Source organism: Mirounga leonina, unplaced genomic scaffold, assembly GCF_011800145.1.
Source record: "Mirounga leonina isolate KUSES-001 unplaced genomic scaffold, KU_Mleo_1.0 Mir_174, whole genome shotgun sequence".
NCBI classification, from domain to species: domain Eukaryota; kingdom Metazoa; phylum Chordata; class Mammalia; order Carnivora; family Phocidae; genus Mirounga; species Mirounga leonina.
The window spans coordinates 40,928,587-40,952,121 of record NW_023270451.1 but is presented as its reverse complement, the minus strand read 5'-3'; the positions used below and the strand labels follow the sequence as shown (position 1 = coordinate 40,952,121).

Below are 23,535 nucleotides of genomic sequence, written 5' to 3'. Positions count from 1 at the left end.
TGGTGCCAGGGGAACCCATGAGTGTCAATTATCTGCAGCGGTAACCTTCATTGCTAAAAAAAAAATTAAGGGATGGGCAGTGGGGACAGATAGTGGACATTCCTGACCCCGGTCTAATAACCTTGTCTCCTCCTCCTCTTCCAATCAGGTGTGCTGCCTCTTTTTTGCATTTGGACAACACCACAGAATGAGCTGACTTAACCCTAGCTTATTGGCCAGCCTAGTCTCTATGACAGAAACATAATTAAGTTTCTTCAGCATATTAATTCTTCTTAATGCCCTCACCAGTTGGCAGCTTTGTGAACCATCTTCAAAAGAGAACAAGGAAATGTGGAAGAGAATGTTATAAAGGTAGCCACTAACCTCTATCCTGGCCTGGGTTATCCTGGGTTATCTATCCTCTATCCTTGGCCTCCCTGCAAAATTTATGCCAACCAAATACATGAAGTGATACACTAAAGTGTTAACATTGGTCACTCCATGGGTGTAGAACTGGAGTGGGGTACAGCCAGAGAGGGAGGTTACTATCTTCATCCTATTAACATCTTTTAAAAAATGAGGGGGAAATGAAGGAAGGAAAAATGGGAGGAAAACATGCCTAAACCACAATAAAATTTGTAAGCCTGAAACCTAGAGTATATCAGGGAAAAAAATATTTTGAGTATATATTACAAATTAAAAGTCTACAGGCATAATATAGTCAAATCTATAATTCTTTAAATCTATAAGGCTAGGTTTTTAATGAAAGGTGAAAAGGTCTATAAATTCCATTTTTTCCCTTAGCAGTTAAAAATTGGGAAATTCTGAGTTATGGACTGATTGTGAATAGAAAAGAAAAATGTCTCTGTTATGACTGGGTGCTAGAATTTTTTATATATACCGCCCATGTCTATACAAGGGGGATAACAGACTGAATAACAGTCAATCTTGTATTTTTGGCAGACTAAATGATTAACCCTTTCACATCTGAGTGAGTCTCAATCCAATCAACTGTATGGAAATGAATCACTATAATAGAAAAAGTACTTAACTCAAAAGGGTTCATTCATTAATCACATATCAACACACCAGAAAGATAATGTTTCTGCTTAAGTTCCCTGACTCTACTTGTTCATTCATTCCTTCACCAGATATTTGTTGAACTCTTACAAGGATCCAGGCACTCCATAGGGCACTGAGAACAAAAAAAAAAGGAAAAAAAACACACTCCTTAAAATAGAGGATATTGTAGATTGGAAGGGGAAAATAAAAAATAAATAAATTAGCTCATGATCTAAACATCAACATAGATTTTCCACACAGACAAAAAAATGCTGTGGGGGGGTAGGGGGCAAAAGGGAACAATTACATATCTATTCTAGGGCAAGTGGGAAAACCTTCACAGAGGAAGTGACACCTGAGCCAGGACTTAGGGAGAAGTTAGAGTTCATTGCAGAGTTTCCAATGAAAATCAAAACCTGAAAATAGAAGAGGCCAAGTTTATGAATACCTCCATTAGGCCAGCATTTCTCAATGTGTTTATAGATTGTATTTGGGAGAGGAAAAAAAAAAAAAAAAGGATTCCACGGTCAAAAGAAAGTTTAGGAAATGCTGGATTCTACAACATGAAATTTTCCTTTACAGCAGGATTCTCAGAAACTTTACACCCTCAAATTTTATGCCAACAAAATACATGAAATGATACATCCAAGTGTGAACACTGGTTACTCCATGGGTATAAAATGGGGGTGGAGTGGAATCAGTGAGCATTACAGGAATCTAGAAAGGAGGGACAGAATATGCAGTGATTCCCAGGCTTAAGGAAAGTCCCCTTTTCTTTATAGAACTTGAGGGTCTACTTGTCTGTGTACAGACTTTACATCTATATTCATGGTCTGTACTCGTGGATTTATTTTCACGTGTGTTTTAGACTAGGAAAGGGTGATTGTATGCTCCACCAGTGAATGTTCGAATCCCTATTGGAAAAAGCAGCAGACAAGTCTTAACATTATTATTATTGCCATCAACACTACAATCATTCTCATTCCTGAAGGTTGTCATTGTCTTACAGAATTCGAGAGAGGCTATGCCACCATTTTGTTTGGTGTCCATGCTCGAAGAAGACCAGAAAACCCAGAGTAAAATGACTGAGCAATACATATGCATTTGATTGGTAATTATGTCTGAGATAACTCAACCAAATAGCAACCCAGAAATCACTTTTCTTCTTTGTATAATGACCAACAAATAGATTATCAGATCTTCCCTTCACACTCACTGCATGTGTGTGTTGAATTATGCTCTTTGTATTTGTGAAAAAAAGTATAATTAAGTATATTTTAAGAAGTACTAAATATTAATAAAAATGGGGAAAATGCAGATGGTCTAGATAACATAGTAAGAGATGAATGATTCACGGGGTCACTATTTCTGTGAGCAGAACTTCAGAAACTGCAGATAAAGAAAGACCCCAGGCCTGTGACATGACAATATTTAAAGCATGTACTTACTACCTGTATAATAGGCTGGAAAAGGACTGATCCAATTGACGAAGGGAGCTTTAGATCTATGACTTACATTATCATGATGAATCCTATATTAATATTAAAATTCTATCCATCATATTGGAAATTTTCCTAGAGAGTTTTTAACATTTCCCTGGTGGCTGCCTTAATATGAAAATCACTGCCATCCTGGGAGACCAGTGCAGAACCTCTGCTTATAACTTTTTCTACATTACATCTTTTCTTCCATTTATTTCTGTGCAAACTGAGTCCCTTTTGGTTTTAGAAAAAAGAAAGTCACTCTCTCTTCAGATCACCTGAGTCTGTACCACTCTCACAAACGCTCTCCTTCAACTGTTCCGCATTGTTTCCTACTTCCCTTTTGTTTGCTGATAGTAAAATTAGCAGCAGCAAGAGGTCTGCTCTGTAGGCTTAGGAAACTTGGCTCGAGCTGCTAGGACAAGCAATAAATGCTGGCCCGCTTATATTTTGTAGCCTGTAAAATGTTGGATACTGTAGCTCAGATTCTTTGGTCGGTGGCCACAGTCTGCAAATGTCACATCTCATCAAAATCACTTCAGCAACTGTTGTTCACAGACCTGACCAAAGGGAAAGAGGGTGATGCAATCGGACCATGTGGGAGAGGAGCTGGAGTCTCATGGTACTAATTTACCGTGTATTAAGAACAGTGCTGCCCCAGGTTCTCAGGTGTGACAAAGATCTGGGGGTCTCCTTGACCCTAATTACAATAAGTTCCGAATTCAACTACTTTTGAGATTTGGGATGGGGGTAAAGGAAAAGAATAACAGGCCCAGAATCACTCGCTAGGACTGATTCTCTCTTCCGTGCCCAAAAGTAAACCTTGAAGCTAGAAGTTCATCTTCTACCAGCCTTCCAGTGATGCTCTCCTCCCTCCTAGCCTGCATCCCTCTTCATCTTCCTTCCACCCCACAGTTAACTCTAGAGGATAGTAAGAATAAAAGCAGAGAGGTAGCAGCGATCAGTAACCAACATTTTGAAGAAACTTTTGGGGCAGCCCTGCTGAGCATTTGCTCAACTTTTTCCCCAAACGGGCCATTCAGAAACTGCAGGCAGCTGAACAGAGAGCATGTGGACACTGACTAGCTGCCCTTCACCCTACAGTTTCCATTTGTTCCAGAATGGGGCCAACCCACGTCATCCTCCTGGACTCCAACTTCTTCCACAATTTATCCCTCAGAAGGCTTGGTGAGGAGAGGGAGGTGAAGGAGAAGGATCGACATAACCCAGAGCATCCCGAACTTCCTTTACTGTGTAGTTAAGGAGAGGGGTTAGTTAAGGGGACCTAAATGGTCCAGGCTCTTAGATAGAGAGCACCTACTGTAAGCAGTTGGAAGGGAAAAATTACCTGGCAGATTTTTCATTCAAAAAACTTTATAAATTTTTTAATCTTTCTCTTTCAAAATGAGCCATAAATGGGTCAAATGATACAGAATAGTAAAATGGATGTGGTATGAATTCTTTATAATTATGGAAATGGCAGCTTCCTTATTGGTTACATGAGTCACGTAACATGTAATTCCTGTCTTGGGTTATTAATAATGGATACACAGTTTTCAAATTGTTTTAATGAACACTTCTAAAATACTTTCTGTCACTGAAGCAAATATTTTATTGTAGACAGATATATTTGTAGGACTGAACTAGGATGTCCCATTATTACTGTTTCTAATTTAGTGTAAATATTGTCAAAAAAAATTGACAGGAAACAATGAAGCTAATTATCAAAAGAATATATGCTTATATTTGGAATTATACACAAGAGTCTTATTTTTACTATCTCCAAAATAAACACTTACCAATCTGTTAAGGCAATCTGTTAAGGAAAGTCCATTATTTAAGGAAAGGGAATTTTGGACTGTTTCCAAAGACTACCCAAGTGTCAGGCAGAGAATGGCAAGTCTACCAACTTAATAGAAAAATAAACTCGCTTGCTCAAAAAGCAATGAACCACTCTACTCCAGGTCATAGAACTCACTCAACCTCAGTAAACACAGCGAGAAGAAATGAAGCAAGCCAGGAGCACCACAGCAAAATAAAGGATGTGAAACACTTAGGAAAGAGGCCCAAGTTAAAAAGAGTTTAGGACCATTTAGGGACCAAACCACCTGGTCTTGAAATTCTCAGGACAGTGCTTCATATCTGCTGCTGAGCATAATGGTGGAAACAGGAGCGCCTCCAAATGCCAAAGAGAAACACCTGAGCCAGGCCTCTTACCTGCCAGGGGAGAAAGGGAATCTTACAGGCTCTATAAGTTGGCACTGCTTTTGATGGATATATGGAGAAATAGCTGGGAATTGTGCCCTCGGCTGCCCCTGGGGAAGGAAGATCTCGAATTTGTTTTGTTTTGTTTTGTTTTTACCATCAAAGCCCCACATGAGCCACAAAAATATCTCACAAGACACCTGCTTGCAAAAACAAAGACCCAGATGGCACAGATGAAAACACTGTCTACTAGTATCACTGAGCTAGGACGGAGATCTCCTCAGCATCTTTAAAGAAAAACAGAGACATGCCCACAATAGAATGGCCAAGTGGTCCTCTAACTGCAACTTAGAACTTCAGTTTTTCACCCGCATAGGAAGCAGTTTTCCTCTGCCTGGGGAATTGGATTCAGGAAGAGAAGAGTCCAGATTCTTCCTCATGCTCTATCTATCCAGCTGTATTAGACACGTTTGCATTGTCTTCCCAGTAGCAACACTTACCCCAATGCTTTCACAGGTTTGCAATAGAATTTTCAATGTTAGTGCAATGTGACCCACCTCTGACCATAAATGATTGGTTCAGGATGGGGCTCCTTATCTAGACTGGGCCAATCAGAATCCTTCCCTGGTTATTTTGAATCCGGAACTGAGATAAAGCAGATTCTCATGAGGTTACTGAAATTGAAGATATGTAAACTCAGAAGGTATTAACAAATGGGCTGAGAGGTAGAAAAATCAAGACAGCAGTAGGAAGGAATAATGAAACTGATGCATTGAGAAAAGAAATGAAAATCAAGGAGAAAGTTCCAATGGTGATTTGAGTCCTAGGCTCCAGATGTTCTATAGGCCCCAACCCCATTCATAAGATATCCCCATATCCTCATAATAAATTCTCCATTTTGCTTAAACACATTAGAGATTCCAGCTACATGCAACCAAGAAGCTCTGAGTAACGTATCAGGTAAAGGAGAGCTAGTTTTGCAGCTGTGCCAATATGAAAAGCCTCAACCACAAAACATTTACAAGACTAGGAAACTGCTCAAGGGGCAGGGAGGTCCAAGGTAAGCCCACAGTGATTTCTCCCTATTTCATCTCTCACCATGGCCAGGATTCTGGGCTCCTCCTCCTCAGTTATTTTTATCCACGTTAGATCAGGTTAAGATAATCATTAAAGGAAGTTTTGAAGTGGTAAATTTAAACAAACAAGTCAACCCAAAGAATATGGGAGCATAGGAAGGGCAGTTCCCCTGCTCTTGACCTAGATATTGGGGAATGGGGCAGGGACAGAGGTAGTATCCACCGAAAGCTCCACATCAGTTTCCTAGCTGGATGTTTCTAGATCATGGATCATCAGCTACTCTTATCGATGAATCAGAGGGCTCCAACAGGGCTCATCAGCCAAAGCCCACCATCATAAACTGCTCTGGGTCATGCAAGCCTGTGTTTACAACAGGTTATTGTCCCTAGAGATGGTACGGCTGCTTGTACATCTAAGTATGTTCTAAAACCTTTACCAGCTTTGTCTGTTTTCTTTATTATTGTTTCTCAAAGGGTAAATACCTGATTTCTTAAACTCATCTGGTACAAAACCCAGTATAAAATTAAATCCTTTAGGTATTAACATTTATTTAGCTCATTTAACCTCAAGTAAGTACAGAATTTTCTGTCTAGATCTCACCTTTTAGAATCAGAAGATTGCCAGAAAATCTTCTCCTTTAATTAAATTTATACTCCAAGTCACTATAGATTTAAAAGTATGCTTTTGAGTGCTCCTCCAAAGACAACCATTTGAGAGTTTTTCTGTTTGTTTGCTTGGAATTAGTTGAGTTTAACCAGCAGAACTGCAATGATGTCATTCCTGGCTATGTCATGGACACATCCTTTTGAGGGTCCAATAAAACCGGTGTTGAAGGAAAGTGTAAACCCCTCCTCAATAATGGAATCCAGCCACTGTGATCTAAGGGATACAGGCACCCACTGGTATGAGGTACCCACATGAGCTCAGACCTAGAACAGAGAGGCAGGCAATATGGCCAAAGCCAAAGGACTGGTAACAGAGAAGAATAAAGTCCAAGCACCAGTGTGTTAACACAAGGGCCACTTCTGCTCAGAACAGCAACTGCCTGGCTGCTGTGGGCCTTCAAGAAACTCTAACCGGTAGTACTCAGGGGCACAGAAGACACATGACCCCTAACCAAAAGAAAAAAACAAACCACAACCCATTCACGTGTACATCTCAAGTAGCCCCCTTATCATCTCTTTCCATCAGAGATGAAAAAGCATCTAGAAAAGTCCACAGTTGTGATGACACTCATTTTTATTAGTGAGCCATCTGCCCTTACTCCTATTTGAAATGGGAAAACAGTTGTACTTAAAACATCCTCCAGAAACCGCATCAGTGTAGGCTTAAGCAACAGATTTCCTCCCCAGTGAAGATGTGTTCAGGCTAGTGGAAAAATCAGGCTAGTGAATTAGGCTAGGTCCTTCCTAAACTACTAAAAGTCTCAAATTTTCTTTTTATTAAAGCAAATTGGGGTGCCTGGGTGGCTCAGTCGGTTAGGCATCTGCCTTCAGCTCAGGTCATGGTCTCAGGGTCCTGGGATCCCTGCTCAGTGGGGAGCCTGCTTCTTCCTCTGCTTGTGTTCTCCTGCTCTCTCTCTCTCTCTCTGTCAAATAAATAAATAAATAAAATCTTTCTTAAAAAGCAAATTATTATTTGAAGAGCACATTCCACACTTTAGAGCAGAATCCTTCAAAACAAAGCTAAAACAAAAACAAGATATTGAAAAGGCACACACTTTGTAAAGAACTAAATTATTCTGCTCAGGTTAGAATAACAAGATGGCTGCTTGCTTATTTTAAAAATATCAAAGGCAAAACTGGCTAAAAAAAGAGGAAAAAAAAAATCCCAGGAAAGGTCTTGGTTTCCATTACCTGTATTTGTATAAAAGCTATGTGTGGCTTTAACTAAACATCTGGTCTTTGTCCCTCATGTAGAGAATTCTGAGTTTTCTTGACACTTTGGCAAAAGGTACCACAACCCCCTGCCAGGCCAGTAAAAATCACACATTTTTCCTGCAAGGAAAAAATGTCAATAAAAATGAAACATTAAAAAGCATAAAAGCTTGAATTGGAAAGCTGTGCTGTAGAGAGGCGGCTTCCTAATCAGCCTTACACAATTGCTGTAAAAATTCTTTAAAACATTACCACTCCATATCGCTTGAAAGATTTAATACTGAAAAGTTTGTTCAGTATATTATTCTAAAATATGTCCTTTAGACAGAGGGACCTTGCCATTTAATCAAGCTTCTAGAATAAATCTTATGAATTAATTTTATAATTATTTAATATGTATTCCTGTACAAACCGATTCTTCAGGCGACTCCAACTAAAATTGAATTTCAACTGCTTTTACTACACGTAGGAATCATCTTGTCTCACGTTCACATCAGCACCTCCAAGGCCCTTGCATTGTACTCTGTCATAACAAAAAGCAGAGAAGTAAATACAAGCTGGCTATCAAAATATGACAAGCTCATTATAACAAGCCACTCATAAATCTTGAAACAAAGGCACCACCACACATTTTTAAAATAGTAGTGTTATACAATTTGCATGGGATGATTTTATTTGGAACCAAGGCAGGTATTTCTTTGTCTCTGCACACAATATACTGAAATATATTTATACAGTAATGCCACCGCCCACCTCTAAAGGGGGCCTGAAATTAGTTAACAAATGGTTACAAAATACTTTGCAAACATGCCAATGCAAAATAAGAGGATGCAAAATACGATGCCCACAAATTCTTCTGCAGAGTGCAAGTGCACTCTGCTTGGATGGAGAGGGAGAAAGAAACTATCGAGAGGCAAATGGCCTAGGAGTCAACTGCTGGGTTGAGGGCAAGGAATAGGGTTCTATAACAAAGTTCTTCTGCAATATTAACATTCACCAACTCTTCCGTAGACCTCACCAGGGCCTTAGGGGGCATGGATCAATGTGTGGAGGAAGCTAGCTCTGCTGCATAAAAATTTAAATAAAAATTTGCAGCCCATGGCACAAAAACAACCACTTACTTTAAATATTGTCCTAGAGGTGAGGATAAACCAGAACCTTACAAAGTCCTAAATCCAACTCAAGTCAGCTCAGTTCCTGATTGGTAGGAAGAATTTGTCCCCTATTCTAACTGCCTGCCAGAGGCTGGGGGCATCTGGTGGGCGTGGAAAAATAACGAGCAATCAGAGAACCCTTTTCTGCCCTCAGCCAGGGGAGCCTATGAAGTCCGCCTACTGGACAACCCTTAAGCATCGTCAGGAAGCCCTCCTTAGGGCTGTGTCGTCCCTTTTCACACCCTTCCTGGTGTTTGGACCCATTAACACAGCAAGATCCATCAGAACATACTGAACTTACCAAGCTGCATGTTGCACTATAACAGGATAAACCTACACTCACATTCAACCTACTTATACCTGACTGTCCTCATATAGGTCTCAGTCTGGGAAAGCCTTAGATGCGAATCCTCAGTGGAAAAATGTTAAGATGTTAAGATTTCAGGATAAGCCAACAAACTTAAGCTCTAATAATGTTTAAGTCACAGTAAAGAGGAAACTCTGGTCAACAGCCAAAACTGGGGAAAAACAATGAACAAGCACCTTCAGTTTTAACCCTTATTCCTAATACCAATGAAAAATGTATTCACTCATTTAGAAATAAAGTGTCCTGGGGCACCTGGGTGGCTCAGATGGTTAGGTGTCTGCCTTCGGCTCAGGTCGTGATCTCGGGGTTCTGGGATTGAGCCCCACATAAGGCTCAGGGGGAGCCTGCTTCTCTTTCTCCCTCTGCCTGCCACTCCCCCTGCTTGTGCTCTCTGTTTCTCTCAAATGAATAAATAAAATCTTTTAAAAAAATAGAAATAAAGTATCCTTAACATCTGTGAGTTAGGCAATGGAAATGTCACTGTGATCTACACAAGCAAGGCTCTGCCCTCACATGGTTTCCCCGAGCAGTACAGGGGGAGGGGAGGCAAGGTACAGTACAGGACAAGTCTGAGTAAAAAAGCCACAACTGGGCAAGAACAAAGAGCCATTTATCAGAGCTGGAAGTCAGGAGAGACTTCTCACAACATGTGATGCCTCAACTGAGTCTCAAACAATGAAGAGGTGTAAGAAAGAGAGAGGGGAGTGGGCGAACATCCCACGCGCAGGAAAATCATGAGCAGAGGCAAGAGAAATTGCATCCATTTGGAAGAATAGGAAAAAGTTTGTCATAAAGCACAGAGGTGGCAGGGAGCAGTGGGAGAGAAAACTCGGGAGACATTAAGAAGACTACAAGTAATGAAAAATGGCCTAGGTGATTCCAAGGAAAATGGGAAACCACTGAAAGGTTTTTAAAAAGAAATCACTAATATGTTCTACTTTGTAAAAACGTTTCTGATTGCTCTGTAGAGGAAGAATTGGAGAGACCAAGGAGAAAGTCTAGGCAGGAGAAAATAGTGAACCGAGTACTGGCACTGGGGATGGAGAGATGTGAACAGATCAATTAGAAGTTAGAAGAGACCAGGCTTGATGGGGCAGACTGGCAGAGTGAGAATGTGTTCAGAATGCTTGGGTTCAAATCCTGGCCCTGCCATTTGTAGAGAAAGTTACTTCATCCTTCTGCACCTTAGTCTTCCTTTCCGGAAAGTAGGAATAATAAGAGTAGTCGTAGCAGCAGTTGTTTTTGTTGTTGTTATTGTAGCTGCTTACGATATTATTATGAAAGCTGAACAAGTTAATTCACAAAGTACTCAGGACAGTTCTTGGTATGGGGTCAGTGCTCAAAAAAATAGTGTCTAGTATTATTGAGTGTAATAGCTCAAAACCAGAAACTAGTTTTTCATTAACTCTAGAATCGGATGAGGGAGAAATGGGGAGGAAATAGGCATGGGTCTCGCCACGGATTTGGGCTTGGTCAAAGGTGTGGCTGCCTGTGCCGGTTAATCTGTTTATTGCCTCTCAGCTCCAAATCCACTCTTGATTTCGTGCTCTGAGATATAGAGATGGACCCTGAAAGCATTTATCCTTTCAGCAGGCATAATTTTAAGCTTTGCCAGTAAAGGGCACTACAGGGGTATACTACTACGCAAGGAATGGACATCTCGTTCTGGCTCAAATGGGTTTCCATTTGCTCCTTTTTGCCCCTACACATGGCTGCCAGTGGTGTATGTAGGAGGCATCTGGTAGCACTCATCCCCGAGGAGGTTTCAGTGGCAGATTCCCAGTGAGTCTCAGAGTTATCCCAGAAGTTGCCTTCCCAGCCTTGACCCATCTGCACCCCAGAAGAGTTTCTCCCACTTGTGACTAGAGACAGGCTCTGGCGTGGAATAGCACATTTCTCTGCCATCCATACTTCCTCCAATACGGTCTGCATTCCAATCAGCTTGTCCTTTCCTTGGATACTCTGTCCCCTGGCCCTCATGTATTCTTTATCATTTTATAGCTAATCCCCATTATAATTAATAATTCTTTATACTGTTCAAATTACTATGTATATTCTATCTCTTGATTGGACCCTGACAGAAACAGTGCTGTTCATTGAAACGGGAAACATAGGAAGAGAGACAGGCGTGAAAAAGATAAATCCCAATTTGGACACAGAGCACTTGAGATGCCTGTGAGACATCCCAACAGCACCATCTGGTAGGAAGCCAAGGATCTGAGGGGTCCAAAGCTCAGAAGTGTCCAGGCTGGAGAGGGAGTCTCAGACATGAGTTGCCTTCAAGTCTCCAAAGTCTTAGTAAATGAAGCATGTATGTAAATGTCACACAGCCAGGAGATAGATTTTTTTTTCATTTTTTTGTATGTTCCTATGTCTCATCAAGAATCCCTAAATAGGCTATGTATGTAGGAGCACATTTCATCAAAGGATTTATGGTGATTTCTTACTGTGTATGTCAGGTCATGTTGTTTTATATCGACGTTTTCGAAGCTAACTGAAAATATGGTTGAAAAGTGCCAAGCCCTGTACTAATAACTCTAATTACACTCCAAACTTGGAAGTTTGAACCTGGTGGAGGCAGGGAAATAATTAGTCATATCGGCTACACTAGATGCTGACTGAAATCAGAAAAACTCCTAGATGTGCCAAAACCCCAAGTAGCAGTATCGAAAACTGGTGCACTGCTATCCTCTGAAATGACCAGATAACAAACACACTTTGAAAGAGCTCCAGGCTGACCCCTTCCACTCACTCTTTCCAGGGTGTGAACTCAGCCAACATAACTCGCTCCTTGCTTCACCCATTTCTCAAAAGTTTGGATCTACTGACCACAAAAAAAGGAAGTTCCATCAGCAGTTTGCAAAGGAACAATTTGAAAGAGAAATGCATTAAATCCTCGGGGAAATTAAACCCAAATAATCCAATAACAGTGTTACAAAATTAACCCTAGACTATGAATTGAATTAACTGCCTCCTACTGTGGGGATTCTTGGCTAGCACAGACCAAAACAAATGAGGCCAATGATGTCAACTGCCTTAAGAGAGGCTGCGGGCAAGTGTGACCCTGGGGTACCCAAGAGTTTACCCATTGTTGTTTTTCTAATTTATTCTGGAGATCTATAATACAGAGTAGGGTCTTCACTTCCGCCCATCACAACCTCAAATTATGGTAGGCTATGGGAGTGGCTCGAGGTGGTTCAATCCTTGACACAATAGGTGCGATTTCATGACTTGCTTTTCTGTGAATTCACCTCTAAGTGTCTGTGTCTAGAAGTAGCTAGAAATCAATCACTGTAAGGTCTTTCTCTCCTGAGAGCATTGAATGGGCAAATGAGAACAAGTAAGGATTTCTCTAGAACCTAGGCAGTCTCATGATAAGGCAGGTCTTTAAGAATACCAGTCATCTGCTCCAAAGAGACTCGCTTTGGCATTTCAGGAAATAAGCATTTATTTCTATAAATTCTTTTCTTATGCCATGATGTCAGTGTGCCTCTGGCAATGTGAGATTACCTAAATAATATGGGCCAGGGGAGCAACAAAATTAGCATGTGTGTGACTTACCAAACCTCTGCTAGGGTTCTTAAGGGCTCTGAGGAGGAAGGTAGGATATGGCATCATCACAGAAATACAATCCCAGTGATTTATACAGTTTTGCCAAATAAGGCCCACGGGGAAGATACAAAAGGCCTAGAACTGCCTCCAGCTTCTCCTGAGACAGCCCGTTTGTCAAAACACCTAACTCATGGTCTTATGCCCACCTTTCACGTCGTAGCTGACATTTACTCCTGACTCTTTTTAATAACCAAACAGCATTACAAAAAGTTAATTAATGTCATTTTATTTGGGTATTATGTGACTTAGAACTCTTTTTACATTCTGAATTTTGTTTGACATTTTGAAAATACTATGCCTAACTCTTTTGTGTGGGTAAAAAAAAAAAAAATTTTTTTAACATAGCTAGCATGTATTGAATACTATTTTTCTTCCTTCTCAAGAATTGACGCAAACACTGAAATATTTTTCATTCGAGCTCAAAGAAATGAAGCATTCTGTTTGTTGGGAATCTTAATTACCATGGCCCCAAACTTACCTAATTAGAAGCTCCTTCATAGTGAGGAAAATTACTTTCAAAGTTAATGAATTTGCAAACAGGAACGTTGCTGTCTTTCCAGAATGAATTACCCACATTCCTTAAATACATAATTTAGTTAAACACTCTAATTAATATTAGTACGTAAAACATGTGGGATTGGTTTCACTGATAAATCAAGCTTTCCTTTGTTTTTAGACAGTATAAAAAGACCACGATTCCCTTCCTCGTAGACATCAGGCTGCACATAGAAACTTAATTCTAGATTCTGAACAAAATGAAAGTTATTTCATCAAAATGCTTTATTTTAGTGATTTTAGCCACTTCAAGCTTGTTAACATCAAACATCTTTTGTACAGATGAATTAATGATGTCCAATCTTCACAGCAAAGAAAATTACGACAAATATTCTGAGGTAAGTTTTTTAACTTTAACATGACTAGCATTAACTATATATTTGTCCTAATTCTAATGCTTTTGTATTTTATAAAGAGTAAGGAATAAGTTCGTTTGTGCTTTGTTGTTTGTCCAACTGCAGCCTTCCATGACAGTGCGTTGATGTAACTTGTATTTTTTAACACAACAGCAAACAGTCTGGCCTCTCTAATGACAAGTTATGTACAGGATTTGGTGTAATTAATAATTTTCGGTAATTAATAATTTTCAATTGACTCAGAAGTACACAGTTGTAATAAATAGTTGCAGAAATAAGATCTGATACATTTCAGCTGAACATTTGAGTTGTCTTCAAACTACAGACAAACAAACAAACAAAAATACAAGGATTATATGTTCTACTTAGTAATGATGAGCTGGTAAGTTTATGGTAAATCTATATCTAAGTAAAGTATTTATCTTTAGATGGTAGAATTACAAGTTATTTTTATTTTCTTCTTTATGTTTATATATTTTCCAAATTTGCTGAAATGAGTATGTATTACTTTTACAATCAGAAAAACAACCATTTATAAATCTTCATAGGGACAAATTTTCATGGTAAGCTAAATCTAATTAAATATTTGCTGTATTTTAAATGGTTATTTTAAAGTTGGTATATTAGTGGTGCAGAAGTCCACAAACCAACCAGTGCTTTACTAAAAATGTAACTTGTATACTAATAAAAATACAATCAGTCTCTTAGAGTGGAGCTCTGAATATGAGCAGGTAAGAAAGAAATACAAGGGAGCCTCCTCTAACTCTAGCCCAAAGCCTAGCTAGCATCTCTGTTTCCATGTATCCGCCACTTTGGTGTTTAAAAAGAGGAGACACAAGAGACATGAAGAGGCAGTGGGAGGTTTCTCTAAAATAAAAAATCTGTCCAGGGACATAGAAACTGGATTGCTTTAAGAAACCGAATACGAACTATTTATTTAAAAATTCTGCAAATGGAAACACAAACTTTGTTTATAGCTTTACCAGTTCCGCAAACTAAAGTCTGGATTTAAGTTAATTTGGGGTTTAAACCTATTGCTTATAACAATAACTTATTTTTTTTTAAGATTTTATTTATTTTTTTGACAGAGAGAGACATAGCGAGAGCAGGAACACAAGCAGGGGGAGTGGGAGAGGGAGAAGCAGGCTTCCCGCAGAGCAGGGAGGCTGATGTGGGACTCGATCCCAGGACCCTGGGATCATGACCTGAGCCGAAGGCAGACGCTTAACGACTGAGCCACCCAGGCGCCCAACAATAACTTTTTTTAATATTCATTTCTAATCATAGCCTGAAGGAGACCTTAAGGGGGAGAAGGAAAGACGTCTCAATTTTGAAGAACTAAAAGATTGGCGTCCAAAAACTGTCATTAAGATGAGTGCACCCACAGTCAACAAAATGCCACACTCAGCAGCCAACTTGCCATTGAGTTTTGGGAGGACCGTGGAAGAAGAAAGAAGCACTGGGGTAATGGCCAACCTGCCTCTGAGATTTGGAAGAAATATAAAGGAAAGCATCTCAAGACATGTTCCTAATCTGCCCCAAAGGTTTGGCAGAACAGCAGCCAAAAGTGTCGCCAAGACATTGAGTGATTTGCTCCAACAATCCATGCATTCACCATCTGCCAGTGAGTTACTTTACTCCATGAACTGCCCACCTCAAGAAATCCAGAATCCTGATCAAAAACACCCATGGTAAATACCTGAAAACCAGTTAAAATGCATGGGCCGTTATATATAGCTGGTCCAGAAACGTTAAAAAGGATTACCTCTTTTCAAAAGAAGTTTCTAAGAAAGTTAAGTTTCTTAGAAGGAAAAAAGTAAAGAGATGGGGAAATAAATACCTAAACTGAGAACTACAGAAGGCCAGATACAAACATGACCAGAGGTAGAAAGTAATGAGGTGGCTTCCCCTAAGCCCCACATGGGCATCAATCCCACTACTCTATAGCCACACGCTGAGTAGGAAGAAGATTCGATAACAGGATTGGGAATTTAGGCCTATGACATATTGCCCAGCATTTGACCTCTTTAATGTGAAAGGTCCCGCATGAGGGAGCTATCTGCAAGTACAAGCTTCAGGCATCACAATATGCCAAGTCTCAAATTCAGAAGGTTTTCTTCCTCAACTTTAAATCAAAATTTTTTTCTTTTTTCTGGGTCTCATTTTATAAATGAGTTCTATTACAATCATTGTTTGCATTAATAAGTATTAAGTTATCTACTATGTACAAATTAGAAAGCAAGAGGTTCATAAAATTAATAGGCAACTTACCTATTATTTTCTAATAGAGTATATATAAAAACAACAAATTTCTGTAAAGTAGAACATGACACCTTAATTAAGGGCTGTAGAAAGGAAGGCAGCAAGCTGTGACACCTTATAAGGGAGACGTTTTCAGAACATTCCTGGTTTATTTTTTACCATGGCTCTTATCCCCACCTGACATATGTTTAGAGTCCATTCCCTTTTACTAGAATTTCAGGTCCATAAATCCCATGCTTTTTGTCCACTGCATATCCCCAGTGCCCAGAAAAAAGAGGGGGGAGAAAAGGAGAGTATTTCTACATGTGGAAATCTGGGAACGTTTCATGAGTTAGACTTTGAAAGGTGGCTCTGTTTTGAATAGTCAGAGACTGGCGGGAGAAGAGAAGATACTTTCAGGCAAAGAGAGGAATATGATCAAGATGAGCCAAGCAACTGGGGTTCAGTTTGGCAAGAGCAGCAGCGGTAGGAAGAGGAAAGGAAAGAAGGCGAGGAGGCTGGGGTAAGAGCAGAGAGTGCACTCAGGGCTGACGAAAGGACTTTGGACCTTATTCATCAAGGAAAGGAGAACCACTGACATTTCTGCTGAGGTCCTGGGATATTACACGGAGGTAGAATTTGGCAGCCCACCAGATGTTGGCAGTGGTACAGTCATGAGGGAGAGGGATGAGTCAAGGGTAAGTTGGTAAGTCTGAGTATGCACCCATTACAAATTCAGGTTCTCATCAACATCTCACTCTGTCAAGTGCAACACAATTCAACTCAAGTATAATTAAGCAATCAGGATCATGGCTAGTATTTTTATATGTACTCATGCCATTGTTATGATGGATGAGAACATTTTGTACTGCTTACATTTTAGGAGACTGGGATTCAAGAAAATAGATGATGCAGAACTGAAACAAGAAAAATAAGTCTGGAGCTTGGCCCTAAAGATGATTTAAGCTGTGGTCTGTAATCTGCAAACAACTCTATAGTGAAGACACCAATGGATGAAGAGTCACTGTATTCTTTTGATGGTTTATCACTGACAACAATTTTTCTTTGTCACTAGAGCTAGTATCTTAAAAGTTATTTAAAAAGCAATTTAAAGAATATTGTAATGTAAAGATGAAATAATTTTTGTTTAAATAAAAAGAACATGGCAAATACTTAAGAAGCCTCTGGTGATGGGGAGAAAGGGAGAGAAGGGCACGGGGGGAGGCTGAAGCCATCTCACCATCTTATGTAAAAATCATAGATACAGCCACACTGAAGTAAAAAATTAAATAGGAGAGTAGCCTGACAAATATTATTATGAAATTTAAATAATTTAAGAGAGTAACATGGTTGACAAATGAACAAGAATAACAAATCACTTACAAACATGTTTTATACACCCATTTTTTCTATTGCATCAATTGTTAGTGATTCTGTGATAGGTTGTAATTTTTCTACGAGGAGATTTTTTTTTTTTTAAAAAGGCAATTATTAGATACCTCTTTAAGTGTCTCCTCTATCTGGAAATTTGCCTTCTGGTGTGTCTCTTTTCTCCCCATTTAATAGTTCAAGTTTTTGATTTGCAGAAATAATCTGGTAACTCCTAAACTAAAATTTTATAAACACAGTACACCATAACACAAATGCATAGTTATTCAACTTTAGTCATAAGAACATGAAGTCCCTAACCAAATATAGCTGGTTTATTGAACAGTCTCAAGTCCATAGGGTACAAATAAGAAATGGTGTTATTTTGATGTTTATAGCAGCAATGTCCACAATAGCCAAACTGTGGAAAGAGCCAAGATGTCCATCAACAGATGAATGGATAAAGAAGATGTGGTATATATATACAATGGAATATTATGCAGCCATCAAAAGGAATGACATCTTGCCATTTGCAACGACGTGGATGGAACTAGAGGGTATTATGTTGAGCGAAATAAGTCAAACAGAGAAAGACATGTATCATATGACCTCACTGATATGAGGAAATCTTAATCTCAGGAAACAAACTGAGGGTTGCTGGAGTGGGGGGTGGGGTGGGAGGGAGGGTGTGACTGGGTGATAGACACTGGGGAGGGTATGTGCTCTGGTAAGCGCTGTGAATTGTGCAAGACTGTTGAATCTCAGATCTGTACCTCTGAAACAAATAATGCAATATACGTTAAGAAAAAAAAGAAGAAGAAGAAGAAGATAGCAGGAAGGGAAGAATGAAGGGGGGGGAATCGGAGGGGTAGACGAACCATGAGAGACAATGGACTCTGAAAAACAAACTGAGGGTTCTAGAGGGGAGGGGGGTGGGAGGATGGGTTAGCCTGGTGATGGGTATTGAGGAGGGCACATTCTGCATGGAGCACTGGGTGTTATGCACAAACAATGAATCATGGAACACTACATCTAAAACTAATAATGATGTATGGGGACTAACATAAGAATTAAAAAAATTAAAAAAAAAAAAAAAAGAAATGGTGTTATTTTTCCTCCTATCCGGCCCCCAGTTGTGCTGTGTTGAATCTCCTTTCCCTGCTGGGTAGTGATCCCTTAATGAGAGACCCTGGACAGATTCTATAACTTCCTTGGTCACTTCCTGATATTAAAAAACTTAGTCAAGTCCACAAGAAACAGACTCTTAACTACAGAGAACAAACTGATGGTTACCAGAAGGGAGGTGGGTGGGGGGATGGGTTAAATAGGTGATGGGGAGTAAGGAGTGCACTTATTGTGATGAGCACCACCTGTTGTATGGAAGTGTTGAATCACTACATTGTACACCTGAAACTAATATTACACTGTATGCTAACTAACTGGAATTTAAAAAAAAAACAAAAAAACTCAGTGAAGTCCCGTTAAAGATGCCAACCTCATATCCAAAGCAAAGTTTCCCCTCCCCCATTGCTGGCTTGGCCAGTGACTGGAAGGACCTGAAGTGGTGAAAGGGGCATCTCTCTGCTCTTCCTCTCTCCCTCCCCCTCTCCTCATCTCAAAGGTAGGGTGGTAAGAGGCAAAATGGTAGGTCTCTGGAAAACAATCTCCTCTCCTATTTTCTCCAGGGTGTCTGAATGGGCAAAGGAGAGATGGAGTAAGGGATCAAGAGTAGCCTTTTTGTCTTCTCTATATAATCACTATAGTCTCACTTCTACAAGCGAGTTCTTCAGGAAGCCCTACCCGGGTCACTGACCTGAGAGACCTGGATGCTACTTGATCTCTTCCAACTACCATTACCTTATTTGTACTCCCCATAGCTTCTTATTGCCAGAAAGAAAGGCTAGAGCCAACCACCTTCTCAGTGTCCACTCGATCCATAGAAAATGCAGTCATTCTTGTATGCCAAGGGCTGGACTGCATGCTGCCCTTCGGCTGCTCCATGCTGAGCCCATTTGTCTCCAGTCCTCTTCGCCCTGCTTAGGAGGGGCAAGGGCAGATCAGTAAGTCTACTGCCTAAGCAGACAGCCAGTCAGAAGTGAACTGCCAGTGCCTGCTTCATGCCCCTGCTCTCAATGAGGGGTTTTCTAGAAACTTCTCTAGGTTGGCTTCAGGGTGAGGAGCTGCTAACAGGGCCTCCTCCAGGCCAGCCTCTTGTATACAGCTGGGAGGGACTGCTGTGGCTCTACCACCTCTTTGTAAACCCTGAAGGGGTGTCTGACCCCCACCATCAACAGTTTTCTTTATAATGTTAGGTATTTTGGCACCTTTGTATATCCAGGTTTGGTCCCTAGTTGCCAATTCTGAGCAACAGAGAAAGTATCACACAACATCCTGATAACACTAATAAAGAAATAAACAAAAGGCCATGTGATCCCTTGACACTATATGACATGGGGAAACTTCTTGTCATATAACATGGGTTCTTTACCTAAACCCTTGAAATATGTGGGAAATGTCAGGTAAATAACCAGCCCTCAGCTGTCCCCTTACCTACTTGGCTTGTTCTGTTTTAGTCCCTCACGGCTCACCAGCCCCTTTGCCAGCTTCCACAAGAAACCATTCACATAAGGGGGTTCGCAATTTTGCTAAGGATTTGTGGGATCTTGAGGAGGGGATCACACTGCAGAGCATTTCACTGAGAAAGTCTCAATTGGACAAGCCTGTTCTCCTGAGTATCTCTTTAACTGGACAACTAGTAGGTTTCCCTCCTTCCTCACCCCAGAGTAGCTTCATGGATGTGCAACCCATGCAGTCACACAGGGCCCTCGATTGGTTACATACTCTGCTGTTGCCTTCTTGAAATTCATAGTAAATTTGAATAAGGGGCCAGTATTGTTATTTTGCATCAGGCCCCTCAAATTATGTCGTTTGTCCTATTCCCCCAGACTTGTCCCTCTGGCTCTTCCCACACTTCTAGTATTCCATCCCTCCCCATGTTTATTAATCAGAGCAGCTCCCATTTTCCACATGAAACCCAAGGGCCAGCTGGTCACACGAGCCTGGGAAGTCTGCTTACATCCTACAGTGGGTAACAATATAATTGCACAACTTGTAAGATGTAGTCAAATGCAAATTTATTTTTGCATCCTAGTACCCACTTTAAAATCTAAGGGAGAGGGAAGAGGGCATACAGCAATTTTCCCCTGGCCCTGGATGGACATATAGATAGATGCCATGAACCTCACAGCTCTTGAGTGACATCAGACCCTTAGTCTGTCTAAGTCAAAAACATGGGGTCTCAATTCCATTGCAATCAGCATTTCAGTCTGTGTTCAGCCACCCATTCATTCGTTCTCCACTATTCCCACATAGGGACTGAGTTTGGGGTCAGGACTGTACTCAACTTCTGCCTCTCTTCTAGGCTCACCCAATTCCTCACTCTGGCTGCTTTGTTGAACTCTACTGGGATGAAAGACAGTTTGAGATGAAAGGCAAGGGGATAGGACAGTTCTTACCGGGAATGATGGATTCACCTCTGGGACCCATTGCTGGGCCCTCTCCCTCCACCTTCTGTTTCCCATAATAATTTTCAACCCCCAAGCTGGCCTCAGCTCCTGCCCTAGGACACAGCCACCCACTCCATGCATGCCCATTTTTCTTCTGAAGAGCCTCTTCAGCAGGATTCCTGATGGTTCTCACAAACCTCTCTTTACCAAAGTCTGGTCACACACGGTTCACCTTCCACACCTCCAACTCACCTCTGCTATTCTGCTGCCCCCAGAAGATTTAGCTTTTTGGCCTGGAGTTGGGGTACCAGTCCTTTTTTTCTCTCAACCACATGGAAGACATTTCTTCATCATATGGAAGCCCCTCCCTGGTGAAGAGTAAGAAATGCAGTAATCTCTGACACCTGGGCATGGGAAGTGGTCATTCAGAGAGAGGGAACAAAGCTCTCCAAAGAAATCTCTTCATAAACCCAAATCCTACCCTTTTATAGTTTCCACGTAAGTAAGGGGATTGAGGACTAATGGAACCTCTTTCCAAACACTTCCTTCAGAGTCTGCAAATGGTGATCTCGCTTTGGGATTTTAAGTCTGTTAGATTTTGGTGTTCGGTTAAAACTTCATTTTGACATCCTTTGCAACAATGATTGACCTCTCCTTATAAGGAATGCTTACAGATGCTAAAAATGACATTTTCTCTGAATCATTACACATATATGCACATTTTTCTGAAGAAGAGTTCAGAGTTCTTGGGTAAATTCTCAGCGGTGTTTGTGATCTCCATGAAGTTTAAGAATCACTGCAATAGAAGTTTTTTTAATTTCTAGAATTACTTTAACATCTAATTCAGTTTATAAATGAATATTGTTATCTGATAAGACAATCAAGTGCAGAAAACGTAATGCCAAAACAATCAGAATCACTGAAGTGGTTTAACCTGATCTTCCTCCAAATTCTGACTTTTTACAGTAGCATAAAATGGAAATGACATGGTAATTATGCACTTCTCCTTGATGTGCTTTCCTAGGCACATCCCCAAAATATCCCATTCTATACCCCTCCTCCTCTTTTCCAACACTTCCCTTCTTTCCCAAGGATATTCCGTTTGGACTGGTCCTGACCTAAACATCAGTCAGCCTGTAAAGGTGAGCAAAGTGTAGGGGCTTCAGGAAAGCTGGGGTGGACAACACCAACGATTTTCATGGAAAGTGACTTCCATGTGATCTCAGGTCCACATTTCATACACATACTATGACAATGACCTTGAGAAATACAAAAAGGGGGGGAATGTATTGACTCTGGGACCAATTTCTCAGTGAGAAAAATGAAAAGTCAGTGTTCACCTAAGTGTAACCAACAAAATGAAATAGGCATGAAAAGTGAGAGCACTGGCCTCCACTTGCCTCATGTGTGTTTTCTCTTTGTACTGAAGCTCTTTCTGCAGACATTATGTGACACTCTTCCTTTGGAACTCACCCTGTTATTTAATGAACACACTAAACTATGCTTTATTCCTAGAAACACACACTTTCGTGTTTCTGTACCTCTCCCTGGCTTAGTAATAGTGACGATTTATTGTTATGATAACTATGTCTGGTTTAACATCTAATGCTGTTGTAACTATTACTGTGGTACTCATCTTTATACATGAGAAGTAAGCTCAGAAAGAACTTTCTGAAGAAATGTGAGCTAAGGAGTGGGCAAAACCGAGATCTGACTTCCACATTTGTGCTCTTTCTCCTCCGTCCACCATCCTGTCCACCACCCTGCAACCACCTCCCCTCCAGCCCCAAACATTTGAAGCATTCAGGAAACATTTGTCGAATTAAGCTTTCAAAAAAGAAGACACAAGTGCATTGGAGCCCAGGAATACACCTTCAGTGTTTTAGAACACTATATACAGATCTTACAAAGAGGGAGGGTGGGAAGGAAGGAAGAAACAAAGACCACAGATGCCTGGACAGCTCTAACTTCGCTGTTCCTAAAGGATCTACCTTAAGAGCAGGTAAGGAGGTGCCTACTTTATCACTAATGAAAGACTTTATTATAAAGGATAAAAACATCACAGAATAAACTCTAAAGAAACATTAACTAGTAATTTTTTTCCCCTGTGGCACACAAAGTGCTCTTGTTGATGATGAAACTCGACTATCAGTTTCTGCTTCAGTGGGAGAACTGAACTGGTCAAGAGAGCTGCTAACATATGTAGTCATTGGCAAGTGGAATGGGGCAAAAGGCATTAGTAGGTAGAGTTGGCCTGATGGGTCTTTAACTCCCTGGGCTATTTGCCACCTCACACAGATCTCATTCATGAACTGGAAAAAAGCAGTAAAGGCAGTAAAATAAATCAGGAGGAAGGCTGCCCCAGCCCACTGACATGGATCTCAGGAGTATCCAGGTATCGCACCCTTTACCTATCTCTCACCTGGACTGATGTTTGTTATTAATCACTTTGCTTTTTGGAGTCAGGCTTGAATTAGGAAAGTATTATGTGGTGAATGTCTGTCCCTCTTTATTATATCCGATGTTTATTTTAACTTACTATGTATTAATTTGGCCCCGAGTTCGTAAAATGTTTTCTAAATGTTGCACATTTTATTCATTGTTGTTAGAAGTATTAAAAAAAATCAGGGAGATTTCACTTGCCTTTTTTATGTATCCTTTTTATTCTGGTAAAATGTATACAATATAAAATTTA

General features: G+C 40.4%; 1 protein-coding gene and 1 pseudogene across 2 annotated transcripts in view; one reads left to right on the top strand and one right to left on the bottom strand.

Moving 5' to 3' along the window:
- Nucleotides 1-23,535, bottom strand: part of LOC118020881 — a 139,235-nt pseudogene that overhangs the window by 46,879 nt on the left and 68,821 nt on the right. The gene's annotated exons all lie outside the window — the stretch shown is intronic.
- NPVF (neuropeptide VF precursor) lies at nt 13,530-16,901 on the top strand. The gene is made up of 4 exons (XM_035021400.1): nt 13,530-13,707; nt 15,013-15,416; nt 16,352-16,489; nt 16,850-16,901. The coding sequence occupies exons 1-4, from the start codon at nt 13,570-13,572 to the stop codon at nt 16,899-16,901; spliced, it is 732 nt and encodes a 243-aa protein (XP_034877291.1). The 5' UTR covers nt 13,530-13,569.

Bases quoted from the DNA above. Each gene is read 5' to 3' on its own strand.
- NPVF (XM_035021400.1), top strand. From the start codon at position 13,570: ATGAAAGTTATTTCATCAAAATGCTTTATTTTAGTGATTTTAGCCACT. The intron at 13,708-15,012 runs GTAAGTTTTTTA...TTCTAATCATAG, and splicing joins ATTACGACAAATATTCTGAG to CCTGAAGGAGACCTTAAGGG. The intron at 16,490-16,849 runs GTAAGAGCAGAG...CTTACATTTTAG, and splicing joins AAGAAGGCGAGGAGGCTGGG to GAGACTGGGATTCAAGAAAA.